The sequence below is a fragment of the Brachycentrus maculatus genome, unplaced genomic scaffold (assembly GCF_059751285.1).
Source record: "Brachycentrus maculatus isolate JH-2025_06_01 unplaced genomic scaffold, ASM5975128v1 h1tg000075l, whole genome shotgun sequence".
NCBI lineage: Eukaryota > Metazoa > Arthropoda > Insecta > Trichoptera > Brachycentridae > Brachycentrus > Brachycentrus maculatus.
The window spans coordinates 250,648-270,206 of record NW_028280829.1 but is presented as its reverse complement, the minus strand read 5'-3'; the positions used below and the strand labels follow the sequence as shown (position 1 = coordinate 270,206).

The window sequence follows — 19,559 nt, the reverse complement described above, 5'->3', positions numbered from 1 at the left end:
ATATTAGTGGCTCGCTTATTAGGGCATTTGGCGCGCCATTTTGCTGGCACGGATTACTATATCGCTCACTCCTTTCAACAACGTCATAAATCAAAAAACTTTATTTTTCAGGAGATCGTTTTTAAAGTTTAAAAATATAATACAATGTATTAAAAATAAATATGAAGGCACTTATTGAACTTTTTGCTGTGCAACAGATGTTTTTAGGTAAAACCTGAATGTTTTCTCTACATTTGAAAAATATTTAGTACATTTAAAAAAATAATTAAACAATACTTTTTCTTCAAAATGCAAAAACAACACTTTGTGCCCTGTAGCGGGTAAATATTAAGTAACAAATTTGCCGCTTTTGCTGGGATATAGTACATTTTCTGGGCATTCCGAAAACATCCACAACTGAAAATTGACGATTTTCGATATATGACGTTGTTGAAAGGAGTGGGCGATGTGTGTGCTTTCTATATATTTTTTTCTATTTAACTCATTGCAACACAAAACCGGCAAATCGCCGGCCAAGGTCAATTTGTCACTGACTGACAAAGCTGGCGATTAACCGGTTTGTCTAAGTGATTATTTTTGCATTAAAACTGAATGACAATAACTTTCACAACTCTTTCACACTCTTCCAAAACAACCTGGGAATGAGCCATAATGATGTAGCTTACCAATAAACAGTTTAAAAAAAATTAAAATAATATTTATGTTTGTATTATTTACACAAATTTTTAAATTTCATACTATTTCTGTGAGCCTAAGTGGCTCAATATTAGAAAAAGGTACTAAATTGTGGTTGAGTGTGTTCGAACCGAGAAACTCTGACTTAAGAGTCTGTGACACTAACCACGAGACCACAACCCAACACATGCTTTTATGTTTTACCATTTTTATCTTATTTGTAATTTAGTATTAATGTCATTGTAAAAAAAAATATGTCAAAATTAAATACATAGTGAGTATGAACAAATTATGTAATTTTTATTAGAAGCGCAACGGGCTAATCAGACTGAGCCACTGCGACACGTGGCCGAATACAGCTAGTAATCAAAGATTTGGAACAAACCCACATTTACATTTTCATGTATATGGATGAACATTGATTTTTCTTACATAGCAACGTACCGTCTTTTTTGAGGAAGTTGTTCTCTGAATCGGAGTTGGCGTGGCTCTCCGATTTGATGCTTCTAACAGGACTGCCATCCAGTGATCCGCCAGTCATTGAATTGGCTAAGCCTGCAAGGAAGTGAACAGTTCTAGAATCATCCGCAATATAGTCTTTATATTTGTCGTCAGTCAAGGTTATGAGTTTTAATCAAACTTTGCGATCCAAAAATGCTATCCAAATTAAAGGGAAAAGTCTACCAATCAATTGTCAGACCCGCACTCTTTTATGGCTCCGAATGCTTGACAATTGAGATGGTATGGGCATATAGGACGCAGAGAACCCGAACATGCAGTTAACCAGACAATAGAAATGGATGTTCCTCAAAAGTTATCTAGACGAAGACCAAGGAATTCATGGGTGCTGCAGAAAGATAACATGAGGCATGGCCTAGGTGAAGTTGTCCAGGACATACGGACCTATAACCTGAGGATGAGCAGAGCTGACCCCAGCAGTCTACAAGGACAATAAGCTGGGATGTAGCCAGGAAGAAGAAGTCGAGGTTATGAGTTTCCACATATTCCTCTGAGGGAACGCGGTGAGTATCTTACCGGATGCGTATTGTTGTTCCGCTAACGCTTGCGCAGCTGTTAAGACCTCCACCGTTCCCATGCGGTTGTCTGGTGAGGTGGGACTGTAAAATAAAATTATACTTAAATTTCGTATCTTTTAACATAATGTTTTTTCAATATTTTGAGTGTATCCAAATCTTTGTTCACAAATTGTGGGTTTATAAAGATAAACTAGAGATAAAGTAGAGACTTAGGAGTTATTCATATTAATATCTCAACATAGATGATGAGGAATATAAAAGCAGGCTTGGGGCTGCAAAATATATTTACAAAAAAAATATATTAAAGAGGGATTTTTTTTGGACTTAATCATTGAAGGCCATCTTTATTTAAATTTAAAAAAATCTAATTTTAATTCATTACTTTGACTACTTTTGAGGCTCCATTGCTTGTTGAATGTCATAAATCAAAAAACTTGATTTTTTAGAACGTTTTTAAAGTTTAAAAATATAATACAATGTATTAAAAATAAATATCAAGCCACTTATTGATCTTTTTACTGTGCAACAGATCTTTTTAGGTAAAACCTGAATGTTTTTTCTGCATTTGAAAAATATTTAGTACATTTAAAAACATAATTAAACAATACCTTTTCTTCAAATGCAAAAACAACACTTTCTGCCCTGTAGCGGGTAAATATTAAGTTAAAACTATGCCGCTTTTGCGGGGATATATGTAGTACATTTTCTGGGCATTCCGAAAACATGCGCAACTGAAAATTGTCAATTTTTGATATATGACGTTGTTGAAAGGCGTGAGCGATGTGTCCAACATAGTTAAATATTTAGTGGTACTTACCAAGTTCAATTTAAATTGTTAACTTGATAGATATTACCACAAAGTGACTGCCGAATCAATTACTACAAGTAAAACGAACATACCTTGCGGTCATACCGGCTCGTGCCTCTGCTATCAATTTTCTTGCTCTTTCTCTCAGTTTTGCTTGTCTGGCTTCCTCTGATTGCTAAACAATTAAACCAACCATTTTAATATGATATAAAAACACATGTTTTTTTTTTGAAGAAAAGAAAAATATTTGTGACACAAATATTTCACTTTCATACTATATCTGTGAGCCTAAGCGGCTCATTATTAGAAATAGGTATCAAATTGTGGTAGAGTGGGTTCGAACCGAGAAACTCTGACTTAAGAGTCCGCGACACTAACCACAGGACCACAACCTGATTTTCTGTTTATATTTATATATGTGTATATTTCTGACAATCATGCCACAAAAATTCTTCATTAAAAAGAAATAATTAAATATACTGCAATATAATGACTGGATGGAGTTTTTTTGTTGTTGAAGAATTAAGAAAATTTGGGTTTTGGCAAGAAATTTAATGAGACGGAAATTTAGATGCCAATCATGTTTAAAATGGTGAATGTTAAACAGTGTGTGAAGTGATCACTTAAACAAATCATTGATATTTAATAAAATAACAACTTTACAGTTTTTTTCCACATATATTTGATTATTTGATTTATTTGATTTGCTTTATGTATTAATTTTAAATCAAACACAGATTTTTTGAGTCTACTAAGTTGTATTTTATTAACAAAAAACACATAAAAAATTATATTGTGACAATTGTTTCGCCTTGTTAGGGCATTATCAAATGTTGACATTCGTTTGATAATGCCCTAACAAGGCGAAACAATTGTCACAATATAATTTTTTATGTGTTTTTTGTTAATAAAATACAACTTAGTAGACTCAAAAAATCTGTGTTTGATTTAAAATTAATACATAAATTAAAATGGAGTTCTACAAATCAAACGCCAAGTCAATAAATATTTGATTTGCTATTAACGACGAAACCTGGTGACTGGTCAAATAAAATATATGTGGAAAAACTATATATGTGTGGTTATTTTTTTATTACATATATAAAATGCAGATCTTCTAAGGAATGTCGGTACAAATTCTTCTACTTCAATCATTGATAGGTTGCAACCCATGTAAATACCCAGACTTTCATATTCTTCATCTTTGTTGAGATATCAATTGAAATCCTGATATAAATAACTCCCAAGTGGAGAAAATCCAGAAATTTGGAACAATGATGTGGACACACTCAAAATATTATGGTAAATCTTGTTATGCCCAGGCTTCCATATTCCAGTCTTGAAATGAGATAACAATAGGTATTTTATTGAAATTAAAGTCGGCATTACAAATTATTTTACAAATTTTTTACAGGTGTCACTAAAAGTACTATTTTTTAAATAAATTGGACAGCAGCAGTGTGAGAATGCAACATTATTGTGCATATTCATTTGGGATAAATTTTGAATATCAAATTTTATAACTTTTCAACATATATAATACATGCTTACCTGCGTACAATTTGGAAAAATATAATATGATTTTTTTGAGCCAATTTAGCGACGTAAAATGAAAAAATCAAACAAACACAAAATGAAAAAAAAAAACAAACAAAAACAAAAAAGCAATGATAAACTCCGTGTTCAAACCTTGTTTGGCGGGCTCCCGTTTCTCTGATTGGTCGAATTTAAATGGCTTTGGTTTTCTACGGGCGACGCCTCCGCCCTATTGCTCTCTCTCTCCCTCGCCTCCCTTCTCGTGGCCTCCAGCAGCTGTCTCGCTCTCTCCTTCAGCTCGTCATGCCGGGACAGCAGTTGCTGATTGGATGATTCAAATGATGGATTTTTCTCTTTTTTTTAAATGCAATGCCACCGAATGTCAAAGCTTACCGGCCAGGAACATTTTTAAAATAAAAGTACCTACCCTGAGATTAAATGAATTTATGGATTTAAAAAGGCACTAACCAAAAAATGTTTTATATTTTTGTTCAATAATGGCAGATATCAGTCTCATTAGCTCTCCAAGCAAATTAGGTTGGAGATCGCTATGTTTTTACCGAATGATCTTATTTACTTTTACATCCTTTGATTAGTGCAAATGTTATGAAAAAAAAACATGATACAAGCAATTAAAAAGAGCTATGAATTTCATGGCTATGACGGCAAGCAATATTTGCAAAATTTTAAGCAATTTCATCTAAAGTAATACATAATTAGGGAAATATTTTATTGATCTACTAGCTAGATTAGAATAAATTTATGACATGTGATTTTAACAATGAATTTGTATATGTAAGTACTTTCAGTAATACTTGTAAATAGCCCCTATAGTGGTGGCCTGTACTAGTTATTTACTGATCACTATGTTTTAAATGAATTGCAACATTTCTACAATGCAGCAGAGTTATAAAATCTTAAATGTTAAATACATATTTTCATGAATATTAGCAAAAATGTCTAGATTTCCTATTTTTTCTTAATGGGAGTTGAAAATCATACTATTTTATAACATAAAGTAAAAAATATATATAACTTATAATACCACAAATGATAATTCTGATGAACAAAGTTAAAACGACTAATTCATCATGCATACCCACCCCGCTTTAATATAAATATCTCGTTATAAATGGACCGATTGGTGTATAGGGCACTGCATTTGATTTACAATGTTAACTTCAAATGGATCTTAGCTTGGTGGTTTTAAATACATACTACACTTTAGATAGAGGTGATGTGATTAAAAATTAATACATTTTTATTATGAAATTGCAAAGCCATGATAATAAAAAAATCTTAGTTTATAAAACGGAACTAACCTTAAAAATCCCTGAAAATCATTTTGTGAAATTTATTTTTCTTCGTCTTCATCATAAAACATCACATTACACAATTGAAGTATATTGAAGATAATGGATAATGATGTAAAGATACGAAAGAGGCTTATGTCCAGCAGTGGAGGACAGAGGGCTCATGAAAAAGAAGAGTGTTTTTGTGTACTACAAGTGCAAATAGTGTTGTGTAGTTACTACATTTTTTTATTGTACGATCCCCATCACTACAATGATCGGTTTCCCGCGGCACCAAATATATGGCCATTTTTAAGACTGGTGGGAATTCTAAATCAAACACTAGACATTTTTTATACTAATTTCGAGTATATTAAATAGAACACCTGAATTTAGGGGTTAATTTTTTTAAGAAAAAATTGAATTTTATAGTCTGTAAAATGCAATATTACCCTGGACTTGGAATTGCAGAATTAATCACTTTTCTTTAACATAAGTGACAATTAAGATAACAATGTGTTAATAAGCTGCAGTGCCCTATACACCATTGGGTACTTATATTAGTCAGGAGAAGATTTTTAATTGAAAAAATGTAGTTTTTTAAAGAGTGTTATACGAAATACTACATTTTATTATATATATACCTACTAAACTCCAATATGTAAGAATGCATACTCATCTAATGAATTAAAAATATTTGCTATTAATGATGTTGGTATGGTTTAGTACAATACGAAAAAATAAATTTAAGCAAAAAATAATTAAAAATTCATAACCTGTATGTATATGTTTTATACAGACAGAAATAGCCTGGATTATATATACGAAGCTTGGCTACCATAAATAAGAATTTTTGCCAATCAATAGTAAAAACATTCAAACGACCTTGACACATTCTTGTAAATTAAAATTTGTTTTTTTCTTTTCCCGAATCACATTTATTTTAACTATATTTATAACTAACTAACTAACCATCACGCTGCTAGAGAAAAGAATAAACAATATTCGCCTCAACTGTGTATCTCCCCATATATCCTTCACTTCAAACCCTTATCCGCACCATAATGGTGCATAGGGCACTGCATCATATAAAAGCAGTGTTATCTTGATAGTTAACACATGAAGGAAAGGTGATCAGGCCTCCGCTTCAGGTACCAGTCCTGGTAATATTGAATAAATATTAATGTGAAAAATCACTCATAAAATACCCCCCTTGGAAATCGAACTCTGGACCTCCAGAACGGTAACCGAGCGTACTGACCATTACCCTACGGAGGCGGACTAACTCATAACACCTGCCGATTATTCTGGCTCATACATAAATTATTGAATATATATAAGTACCCATGGTAGACGACTCCCGGGCAGACCACCAAAGAGATGGGTCGATAGCTGGGAATCCACATCGCAGGAGGTTAATCCCTCTTAAAAACAGGCCACAAGGCCTACAACAAGATGAAGAAGAAGAAGAAGAAAAATATAAGTACCTTTATCACAAAATGTTCTCCACCAATACCGGAAATAAAAACTAAAAATCGGTCAATTTTTGAGAAAAATACTGTCGATTTTGTACGCACCTAATAAGTAAGGATGATAAAGTCTAATTTTAGCATAAATTTAAGAAAAAATCTCAGCACTAAAACGGTTAAATGATAAAAAATAAATACAAAGCGTTTGGTGTGAAAACGAAAACAAAATTGCTCAACAAAAATAGCCCCAAATGATGTGTATAGGTGATGGACGTACCTGCGTAGGTTTGGGTAGGCTCTCTAGCGGAGATAACGGGGTGGTTTCGCGGTCACTCGGGGCTAAGGGATGGGAGATCTCATCCCCCTTGATCTCCAGTATCTTCTGCTCATTCATTTCCAGAGTGGGCTGCTTTGATTTAGCTACAAAGAAAGCGTTTTTTTTTAACAAAATTGAATCAATATGCGAGATCGAGGATGTCGTTAGGTGGGGAAGGCAACGAAGGAGACAATGGCATGTTCATGTGAGTAGAATGGGACCATCCAGACTCCCCCACATTGCAAGGTAGACGATTCCCGGGCAGACCACAAAAGAAATGGATCGACAGCTGGAAATCGACATGGCAGGAGGCTAATCCCTCTTAAAAACAGGCTACAAGGCCTACACCAAGCAAAAGAAGAAGAAGAAGACAGAGAAAGGAGAGTGAATGGTGCACTGGAATCAGTTATAGCAAATAAAAACTAATCAGCGAAGGCTGAGTCCTGGTTGCAGCCCTAATGTAAGTGTTGGCAAAAGGAGTTTCAAAGTTAAAGCACACTAAAACAATGTAGGCTTTCAATAAAATTTCACATACATAATATTACACCCTAATGTATGGGAAGTGAAGCATGGATTTGACAAAAAAATTATGAAAGTAGACTGAATGCAGTCGGAAAGCGATCATGTGCGACAAAACGATGTATGGTTTCCGTAAAAATTTACATTATTTAACACCCTAATGTATGTAAAATTATAGAATAATAAAAAAAACAATGAAAGTAGACTGAATGCAGTTGGAATGCGATCTTTCAGGTGAATGCACGGCAAAACGATATATGGGGTCCATTAAAATTCACATAATTCAAAATCACAAACATTCAATCACTTTAATAACGAATACAGACAATCTTAAAAATTAAGCAAATTGTTATAATAAATCATATCGCGAGTGTTTTTGCCTAGAATTTGCACTCATGAATTACATGAAGGCTATGAAACTTAAAAAGTTGAAGCCTGAGTAGGGTCATGATAAGCGGTGTTGCATAAGCCGTAGCTAGATTTCAGAGTCACTTGGATGTTAGGTAATTAAAAAAAAAACATATTATGACAATTTGCTTGTACAGATGTTGGAATATGAAAAGACTGGGAGAAAAATATAGAATGGGCACTCACAGTCGTCCACGTGGACAGTCAGGACATCCTGGACGTCCTCGTCCTCTTCGTCGGAGCCGAAGGGGTCGGTCAGCTGCTTCCTGGTCATCAGCTTTACGGGCCACGCCTCCCGGACGGTCACGCCCATGGTCGGCTGCTGCGGCAGCGAATTCTTGGTGGACGCGTCGCCTGCGAATTGGCAAAAAAAGTGTAATTGGTTTTAGGCACTTTGTAGCTATATAAGGACCCTCACTCATTTCATTTTCAAGCAGTTTGAAATGCCATAACAAGGCGAAAAAATTGTCACAAATTATGTGTTTTTAGTAATAAAATACAATTCAGTAGACTATAAAAATCAGTGTTTGATTTTAATATTTAATATATAAATTAAAATGGAGTTCAAGAAATTAAACGCCAAATCTATAAATAAATAATCAATTTTTTTACAAAATTTTGAGTGTGTCCAAATACTTGTTCACAAAATCTGGATTATCTCCAATTACATGGTAAAATTAAACAAAATGGTACGGAAGTTTTTTGTTGAATTTTAAAACTTCGTATCTTTTGATCGCTCCTCACAAACTGCAAAACTCTCTCCTTCAAACTCTTGTCCGCACCCCAATAGTGCATAGGGCATTGATTCATATAAACGCAAGTGTTATCACAGTGTCCAGGGTAAATATTGAATAAATGTTAGAGTGAAAAAATCACTTGTAATTATTTGACACCCCCTGGAAATTGAACCCGGAAGCTCCAGAATGGTAGCCGAGCGTGCTGACCATTACACTTTGGAGGCGAAAATTAAGTCACAATTTAGTAGACTATAAAAATCAGTGTTTGATTTTAATATTAAATATACAAATTAAAATGGAGTTCTATGAATCAAACGCCAAATCTATAAATAGATAAGGATAGTGTTAACCTAACCTAATCTAACAGTTACACTGAGGAGGCAGATAAGTACCCAAATAAGTACCTGACGTAATCTCCTTTTTGTCTCTGGCGTCCTCCTTAGCGGCGACATTCTTGGTCGCCGCATCGCCGACATCCTTGTGCATGGTGAATTTTTCAAATGGCGACTTCAAGTTCAGGCTCGCCAGTTTGTCCTTGGTGGGAGAGAGCACCTTCCCGAATATGTTCTTTGACGAGGCCATTATCATGTCCTTCATGGCGTTGACGGGAGACTTTTCCTTCTGGAAGGTGGCGTCGGCGGACGTCCGGTCGGGGGAGCTTATGTTTTGGATATTTTGCTTCGAAATGGTGCTGCTCCGATCTTGGGAGTGCTGTGAATCCACAGAGCCTTGAGAGCTGGAAAAGAAGGTTAATAAATCCACTATATGTACTTATTTATTCACACATTGTTTGCGGGAAACGCTTATAAGCATCTTTTAGATACTGTTGGTAGAGAACAGAAAACGCTTATAATAAAAAATTTGTATAATTTATATAGCGCCATTTTCGATTCCGGTCTAAAAAGCCACTCTTTAAAAATATTCTTCAACTTCTTGATTTTGTTTCATTAATTGATTCGGCAGTCACTTTGTGGTAAAATCTATCCATTTTTAATTAATGTTTTACTTAGTAAATACTACTATTTCTTCAAATCTACTGTGACACGTGTTTTGTGCGGTGTTTAAAAATGATGCGGAATGCATAAAAAATTGTTATCATATTTTCTGTTCATTTATGAATAAATTTCTGTTCATATAAGCCAGCATTGATTTTTTGTGCTCTTTCCATGCGCCATCTATCCAGATTAGCACTGATATACTACAAATTTTATCGTAGCTGCATGAATATGGCAAGTAAACACATTAGGAGATAACTCCTAGTCGGCGTCCTAGCAAAGAACGCAATCTACAAGTTATTTCATAGTTGGCAGTCAATGTGTTAAGGCTTCATACCTGAGAGACGTTCTGTTGGTAGCAGGTTGTGCCTCCATCCTCTTCTGTCTCATGGTGAGTATTTCCTGAGAGAAGAGCTCCACTGATATATCTGTGTCTTTGTCTGTGTTGAATCGTCCGATGGTATATGACGACTCTTCCGAAGTAGGACCTGGGAAAAGAAATGAAAATAAATAAACTCAATCTGAAACTTTGGTAAATAATGATTGGGTGTTATGTGTGATCAGTATTTCTATAAGGAGTCTCTCAGGACTACGAATCAATTTAATATATTATGATTATAATTTAATTTCATAATTGAAAAAAGTGAAGAAATAATAATAAAACAAATTAATAGCGAATGTGGTTGGTAAGCAAAGCAGAGGAACACCGGGGAAAACTAGGCATGATCAAGTATTACATATACTTGGAAGCGGTCAGTTCAGGAGCTGGAATAATCGCCGAGTATGTGTGAGGAGATGTATGAATGTGGAAGAGGCGAAGAATGTTTGCGAAGACAGAGTGGTGTGGTGTTCTATTTTCTCTGTCTACCCCTGCGGAGAAGCGGTGCGATGGTAAGTTAGTTTTTAAGGCCCTTCGTTTATCTGGTCAACTTACCCCGCTTAAATTTTTAAATTCAATCTCGAGGAGGTACTTATTTTTTGTGATGGCAATAATGTTTTTTTTCTCTATGACATTTAATATTTTTCTTCTATGGAGAATGAATCAATTTCAATTAATTAAACAGATTGTATAGAAGTGGGGTCTTATATCAAAATATGCTAGTATTTCACAGAAAAGAGGTTCATTATACCATAAATGTTTAAAGCGGCGTGAATGCTAGTTAGTCAGTCAGTTACAATATATTCATGGAATGAATAATGAACTGATGCTACGTTTCACATTTGCAGGAAACGCTTAAAAGCATCTTTTACAATCTGTTGGTAGAGAGCGGAAGACGCTTATAAGCGTTCTATTTGCTTACTTTAGGTAGAGCACGAGAGACGCCTGCAAACATTGTACAGATGGGAATTGGGTGTTGCGGTTACTTGTATACTAATCACATAATGAGGATCGGGCGGCAAACTGTCTGAGTATATTTTTAATTTAAGTTTTACTTAGTAAATACCTCTCTTTTTTAAAATCTACTGTGACACGTGTTTCGATGCATTCCGCATCATTTTCAAACACCGTATATGAAGCTAATTCTAAATTATAGAGTTGGGTCCCTGGGACGTTGGAAGGTTCATACGGTGTTTGAAAATGATGCAGAATGCATCGGAACACGTGTCACAGTATACTTTAAGAAATAGTGGTATTTACTAAGTAAAACATAAAGGAGGCGTAATGGTCAGCACGCTCGGCTACCGTTGTGGAGGTCCCGGGTTCGATTCCCAGGGGGGGTAGAATAAATATAAGTGTTTTTTTCACTCTAATATTTATTCCATATTACCCTGGACTGGTACCTGAAACGGGGGGCTGATCACCTTTCCTTCATGTGTTAGTGATAAAGATAACACTGCGTTTTTATGATGCAGTGTGTTACGCACCATTGGGGTGCGGATAAGGGTTTAAATGAATGAAAAACAACATAAAAATGAATAGATTTTATAACAGAGTGACTGCCGAATCAATTAATGAAAATGATTTTGAGTATCAATGAAAATGAATTTGAGTATAATTAGGGTTGGGTTTGATGAAAAAACCGGCCGACAACAATGTGTTGAGATAACAATGGAGATATCTCACCGATTTTGTCCAAGCGATACTGGCGGTGAGTGAAGAGGGCGCGCAGCTGGTGCAGGTAGGTGATCAGCGCGAGGCGGTCGGGGCCGCGGGCGCGCCGGAGCTCCGACGCGTGGAACACCCCTGGCACTCCGAGCGCTTCCGAAGCCTTCAGCGCGATGCGAATGTTGGTGTCCGGATCTTTCGGGTCGATAATTGACATGTCGCTGCAAACAGTCAATATTTTATTCCATTTTTTTTTGACATCTCAACATAGATGAAGATACTGATTACTGATATTCTGGTGTAGAAAGGTTCGAACCATGCGGTTACTGGTAAACTCACATCAGATTGGGCCGGAAGTGGTGTATGATAGCGCAGAAGGCCACGCCGTCGGTCCAGCTGGAGCCCAGGTTGTCCACGTGGCACTGCGGGTAGTCAGCCGTGACCTGGCGACACCACTGCAGCAGGTCCAGCGCCACGGCGGGCTCCCTGCCCACGCTGTCTTCCCGGGAGGACTCCCGGCTCAGCGGCGCCCTCGACACTAGAGACAAAATCAACATTAACCTGTTAACTGGGGGGGACGTATAAATACGTCAAACGTAAACAATATCGGGAACGGGTAGCAAAAATCGCTCACTCCTTTCAAGAACGACATAAATCAAAAAACTTGATTTTTCAGGAGAACGTTTTTAAAGTTTAAAAATATAATACAATGTTTTAAAAATAAATATCAAGCCACTTCTTTAACTTTTTACTGTGTAACAGATCTTTTTAGGTAAAACCTGAAGGTTTTTTTCTCCACTTGAAAAATATTTAGTATATTTAAAAAAATAATTAAACAATACCTTTTCTTAAAAATGCAAAAACAACACTTTCTGCCCTGTAGCGGGTAAATATTAAGTTAAAAATATGCCGCTTTTGCTGGGATATAGTACATTTTCTGGGCATTCCGAAACCATGCACAACTGAAAATTTACGATTTTTTATTTATGACGTTCTTGAAAGGAGTGAGCGATATGAATACGTCCTGTAAGTATGCGCCCTGGAATGGACGGGATCTATATTTTCTAACAACAAAGGTAATTAGTCATCCATACATGTTTCGACGACTAATTATCTTTGTTGGACCTTGGGAGAATAAAAGAGGTGTCGGAAGACCCCGAAAGAGATGGTCTGACGACATTGTCGCTGTGGGGGGTAGAAACTGGCTGCAAGCAGCAACCAACCGGAGGAAATGGAAAGAAGAGGAAGAGTCCTTTATCCAGCAGTGGAGATCAGAGGGCTCATGAAGAAGAAATTTCGACATGAATTCTTTTATATGTTTTTGTAATTTTGTATTTTACAAAACGAAACAAAAAAATATATATTTCAATCTTTTCAATTATTTAAAGCATAAACAAAATATATGAAATTACATTCACCGGGCGTGACGTACTGACACGTCCTAGTGCAAGAGTTGCCGCCCGTTGTATGTTATGTAACTAAAAAGTGAACTCCCCGGTTAACGGGCTAATATTGTTCGAAGCACCAGTCAAGATTTTCTTGGTAATTAATTTTTTCAGATCTACGCATACTAAATTGTGTCGGAGTATTTAATGATCAATAGAATCAATTTGGGATTCAACATGAACATCAGCTAAACAAAGTTTTGGTATTCAAAACACTCTCCTTATCGTCCATTGTTTACTTTGTGTAATACAACTTTTATAAACACTTATTCGTGACTACCGGTTTCGGATAATCATTCCATCGTCCGGTCATTAAAATAAATAAAAATAATATTATTACGATTTGACATTTGTATTAAAATAAAATTTTGAAAGAGGCAAAAACATTAAAACATTGTTTGCAGGATATTCTCGAAAGCGTCTTTTAAATAGTGAATTAGATGAGAATTCGGTGACTTGTCATTAGTATACAGTGGAACCTCTCATAATGATCATAGTTAATATAAGAATCTTATTTGTTAAGTGAACCATTTTTTATTTTGACTGGCGCGGAAGTCCCAACTTACAAGTTCTGAAAAAGGGACTTGACCTTTCTCTGTAACTCGTTATGCGAAATGTCGCTCGTTAAGAGAACAACTTTTATACTCTTTTTTTGCTCATTATGCAAATTATTCGTTAGAGAGGTGCTCGTTATAAGAGGTGCTCATTATAAGAGGAGCTTGGTATAAGAGGTGCTCATTATAAGAGGAGCTTGTTATAAGAGGTTCTTGTTATAAGAGATGCTCGTTATGAGAGGTGCTCTTTATGGGAGGTACTCTTTATGAGAGGTTCAACTGTACTGAGGGTCGGGCGGCAGACTGTCTGAGTATAATTAGTGTCCGGGTTGATGAAAAAACTGCCCGACAACAGTTTAGAGCTGTCCAAGACAGGGACATATGATTGAGTCGATTATGGAATACCTGATATGACATGAAATGATACATAAAGAAGAAGGCATAAGACATCACATTAAAAAAACTGCCTATTTACCGTCTGTGACAATTGGAGTCTTATCATTCTCCTTCTCAGTTTCAACAACAGGCGTCGTCACATCAGAATTAGACTCTTCTATGTTTTCCGAGTACGCGAAATCATTCAGGTTCGACTTCAGGTCTAGCGGCTTCAAGTTCTTCTTGGACAGGTGGTGCTTGGTCGCCGTGAAGGTGATCGGGTCGAAGATGGAGCGCGGCTTGGCAGAGCTGGTCTGCGAGGAGAACCTGTCGGCCGACGGGGGGATCTTCAGAGGGTCCAGGGGCGTGGAGGCGGTCGGGGTGGAGTCCAGAGACGCTATGCTGCCTGGAGTTCCGGCGAGACTCGAAGTCATCATCTCCATTTGCTGCGTGAGGTCGAGCATCTGCGGAAGGAAGGAAATGAGAGATCTAAATATATTACACACGCGCAACGGACGGCTTAGCACTGCGATCGCGTACATAGTATGTCGATATTTATATTGTGGTGTGTCCCAATTTTAACATAAGTTGTCTTGGACTTAAGATTTGATCTTTCCCTTTTCCCCTTTTCCCCTTTTCGCTCACTCTTTTCAAGAACGTCATAAATCAAAAAATTGGATTTTTCAGGAGAACGATTTTAAAGTTAAAAAATATAATACAATGTGTTAAAAATAAATATCAAGCCACTTATTGATCTTTTTACCGTGCAACAGATCTTTTTCGGTAAAACCTGAATGTTCTTTCTCCATTTGAAAAATATTTATTATATTTAAAAAAATAAGTAAACAATAATGAAGCAGAGGACGACCGAGGAAAACTTGGCACAATCAGGTATGTCAAATACTTGAAAGCGCCCGGGTCAGGAGTCGTAATAATCATCGGGTATGTATGAGGAGATGCATGAATGTAGAAGAGGCAAAGAATGTTTGCAAAGACAGAGTGGTGTGGCGTTTGATTCTCTCTGCCTACCCCTGCGGAGAAGCGGCGTGATGGTTAGTTAGTTAGTTTTAATTAAACAATACCATTTCTTCAAATTGCAAAAACAACACTTTCTGCCCTGTAGCGGGTAAATATTAAGTTTAAAATATGCCGCTTTTGCTGTGATATAGTACATTTTATGGGCATTCCGAAAACATGCACAACTGAAAATTTACAATTTTTTATTTATGACGTTCTTGAAAAGAGTGAGCGATGAGCAACAATCACAATATCGGAGTGTAAATTCACTAATATTTATTTTCACCTTCCCCTGAGAATTGAACTCGGGACCTAAACGGTAGCTAAACGCGCTAACCACTACACCACAGAGGCAGACAAGATAAATATATTACATACACGAAATGGAAGGCTGAAATTAAATTATTTTACTATTCATTTTAAGTTTTACTTGGTAAATACTACTAAATCTATTGTGATACTTAGTCTTTTTTTTACATTTATTTAAATCACAATTTATACATATTTAGAACTTTTTTTTTGCAGAGACCCACCAAGACACACAAGCCACCTTGTGTGTCTTGTCGGTGGAGTTCTTTTTTAATACATTTTTTATTGTTTTTAACAATTTTAACCTAATATACACACAAAAAAGAGAAAAAAAAATAAGAATATAAACATTTTACAATTTTCATAAAATTAATTCCTTTATTTTGCCTTTGTTCCAGATTTTATTTTGACCTCTAACATCCGTCGGCAACAAATTGAAAATGTTCGGAACGATGTATTGCAGTGTTCGACTCCCATACTTATTGTAAATTCTTGGGACTATCAAACCTTCGTTTGAAGTAACCTTCTAGATTTTAGATTTTTGTCTTTGGGATATTGAAGGATGAAGAGGGGATTTTCACCAAGTGACTACCGAATCAACACTTAGATAATCAAATATGTATTAACTTGGCACGATCAAGAAATTCAAATACTTGGGCATGGTGTGTGTGAGAAAACAAGATCTGAGGATCAATAAGAAGGAAAAAGAATAATTTACTATACCTGTTTCATACTAGCGGAGTTATCCGAGAGGCTGCAGTCATCTTCTTCGAAATCGTCCAACGGCGCGATGTCCGAATTGTTATTCACGGACATCATGGAGGCCATCGACTGCATATCTTCATCCCTAGACATTGACAAGACATGTAACTCAGGCCGGCTCTAACTGCCTACCAAAACTTAGCGATATCATATCGCTCACTCCTTTCAAGAACGTCATAAATCAAAAATCGTCAATTTTCGGTTGTACATGTTTTTGGAATGCCCAGAAAATGTACTATATCCTAGAAAAAGAGCCATATTTTTAACATAATATTTACCCGCTGCAGGGCAGAAAATGTTGTTTTGCATTTTGAAGAAAAGGTATTGAATAATTTTTTAATTTTATTATACTAAATATTTTTCGAATGGAGAAAATACCTTCAGGTTTTACCTAGAAAGATCTGATTCACAGTAAAAAGTTCAATAAGTGGTTTGATATTTATTTTTAACACATTGTGTTATATTTTTAAACTTTAAAAACGTTCTCCTGAAAAATCAAGTTTTTTGATTTATGACGTTCTTGAAAGGAGTGAGCGATATGTCATTTTGACTTACGCAGCGCTGCCTTCTCGGAGCAAAACGGAACTTATGGTGACCTCCATAGATGCCGATGTCACCTGATGAAATGAAAAAAATAGTTAATACACATAAATCTGGATTATCTCCAATTATAGGAGTTATTTTTCATATTATTTTTTTGATATCTCATAAAAGATGAAGAAGAATATGGAAGTCTGGGCATTTACGTGGCGTAATCACTTATGATGTAGTACTTAAAGTTATCACTTAAACCAGCCGATGACGGTCGTCAGCCCCGCTATTTTTTTGACATCTCATCAAAGATGAAGAAGAATATAAAGGTCATTTACACACGTAAGGAATCACTTTACACGCATGTTACATTCACCAATTCTACCCATTATTGACAACCACACTACTCAAATTCTAGGAAGTTCTATATGTATATATATGAACCAGTTTAGAAACCTTGTTCTTGAATCACTAGAACTTCACTAGAGACATCTATTGTTGTATTGAGATGAAAAGAAGCTTTTTATTGAGCAGAAACTCTTATATTAGTATGTGAGGTCCGAATCTTGGATTATAATCACACACATGAGAAACGCCAGAAAATATCATTTTTATTTTTATTATGTTAGCTTATAATTTGACCAGTTAATTTATTTACTACATTTTGTTGGAGATAATCCAGATTTGGTAGCAATATTTGGATACACTCAAAATGTTGTAGATTGATAAATATTACAAATTAGAAATTAATTTTATTAATAAGGAGAAGAAAAAAAAGTAGAAAGTATAGGGTCTAGAGTACCTTTGTAGTGGAAGGTCGCATCTGCAAAGAAAGACATTGTTGCGACGGGCCTCCGGACGCTAATGGTCTAAGGTTGATGGCCGTTTGCGCAATTCTACGCCTTCGTCCCGTAGATGATACCTGTGAAAGAAATAAAAAAAAGCAATACAGATTTTTAATTTAATTTATAATTTTTTAGTTAAATAAATATGTTTTAAAAATATAATTTGTATTTGAAGCACTAACTTTGTGATTTTCCATTTTATAATTAAAATGTAACTTTGTTTTTAATTTTATTTATAATATAATTTACAATATAATATAATAAGTATAAAAAATATAATATATTACTTAAATAAATAAGAAAAAAAAATTATATTTGAAGCATTAACTTTGTGATCTTCCATTTTATAATTAAAATGTAACTTTGTTTTAAAATCACTACAATATATACAATATATATATATATATATAAATATATCAGGGGTACCGAAAAGAAATCCATTATTTTTATTTGACACATATTTTTAAACATAAATCTCGCATAAGACTTTTTACATTACAAAATATATTCTCTTCTATTATCTTAGACTATCTGCCATCTCTCGGATAGTTTTTCGTTCCCTTTTTACTAGAAACTTGCTGGTTTGGACTTGAAATGATTTTATACTAAATGATTTTCGACATCAAACAAATTTAAAAAAAAAATTTCCTGTAATTATTGCTACATTGACCTAAAAAGATAAAAATCAGAAGGAGCAAAGTCTGGAAAAAATTTTTCGCGAGTCGTTTTGGCATTATGACGCCGAAATTTGTTATGGGACAGAATCACGCCCTTTCTATTGGCCAACATCGGTCGTTTTGTGTTTCATTTCTTACTTTTCCTTAATAGTTGTCGTCAGTAGACCTCTGCATTTACCGTATTTCCAGGTTTTAGCAGTTCACAATGGATGATTCCACGAATATTCCATCAGACCAGAAGGACCTGCGAAGCGTAAGACCAGGCCTAGGGGTGGAGACGGGTCCCTAGGATGTTGAAAGCCATTGTTTTTTTCGTGTAACATTATCGTACACAATACATTTTTCATCGCTGGTCACAATTTGTTCCAAAAACGGATTTACTTTTATCGTGACATCAGGGAGTCGCACGTTAGTGTCTGGAAGAGTAATTTTCATAGGTACAAAAGAGAATTAATTTTTTAATATACTCACATCTTCCAGAATGAATATCCAGTCTTTGTCCTCAAGCTCATTGGTGCGTTGGTCTCTAAATAGAGTCACCGCTATTGTGTGATTATCTGGTACGGCCCAAATTACACTCCCTCTGAAAATGTAAGGTTTCAATTAATTGATCGTCGTTTCCTTTGACCCTGATTACACGGAAATGAGGGTGGATACAGTTTTATTGCCGTTGACTGTTATATGTATGATTATTTTTAGGGAAATAAAAGTTATCCATTTTTAATTAATGTTTTACTTAGTAAATACCACTATTTCTTAAAATCTTCTGTGACACGTGTTTCGATGCATTCCGCATCATTTTCAAACACCGTATGAAAATGATGTGAAATGCATCGAAATACATGTCACAGTAAATTTTATGAAATAGTGGTATTTACTACGTAAAACATTAATTAAAAATGGATAGATTTTACCACAAAGTGACGGCCAAATCAATTAATGAAAAATAAAAGCTAAATTGACTTATTCAACTAAAATTAATTTTGTCACAAAAAAATACATAAGATCATGGTTTTTAACCTCTCCGGGAGTACAAAAATTGATGTCCGACTTTCTCCGGGGAGTGGGTTCTTTGTACATGAGGATTTTTTTTTTCATTTATTCAATGTACATTGATGTACATTATGAAGATAGACATTATGTAAAAATGATTTAAAAAAAAAAAACACCTATTCGAAATATATTTTTCAATTATGTTAAAATGA

The 19,559-nt window shown here is 35.2% G+C and overlaps 1 protein-coding gene across 2 annotated transcripts in view; it reads right to left on the bottom strand.

Moving 5' to 3' along the window:
- LOC148311110 (EH domain-binding protein 1-like) overlaps nt 1-19,559 on the bottom strand; it is a 32,916-nt gene that overhangs the window by 6,583 nt on the left and 6,774 nt on the right. The window contains exons 4-18 of one of the 2 annotated variants that reach the window (XM_088257220.1): nt 18,826-18,937; nt 17,635-17,754; nt 16,857-16,918; nt 16,263-16,386; nt 14,314-14,677; nt 12,179-12,377; nt 11,858-12,060; nt 10,130-10,280; nt 9,202-9,533; nt 8,247-8,414; nt 7,095-7,237; nt 4,210-4,377; nt 2,613-2,695; nt 1,711-1,793; nt 1,120-1,230 (exon numbers count right to left, since the gene is read on the bottom strand). In XM_088257220.1, coding sequence (XP_088113346.1) covers nt 1,120-1,230; nt 1,711-1,793; nt 2,613-2,695; nt 4,210-4,377; nt 7,095-7,237; nt 8,247-8,414; nt 9,202-9,533; nt 10,130-10,280; nt 11,858-12,060; nt 12,179-12,377; nt 14,314-14,677; nt 16,263-16,386; nt 16,857-16,918; nt 17,635-17,754; nt 18,826-18,937 — 2,423 coding nt within the window. The remainder of the gene's footprint in view (nt 1-1,119; nt 1,231-1,710; nt 1,794-2,612; nt 2,696-4,209; nt 4,378-7,094; nt 7,238-8,246; nt 8,415-9,201; nt 9,534-10,129; nt 10,281-11,857; nt 12,061-12,178; nt 12,378-14,313; nt 14,678-16,262; nt 16,387-16,856; nt 16,919-17,634; nt 17,755-18,825; nt 18,938-19,559) is intronic. The other variant, XM_088257221.1, reaches the window with a different exon arrangement.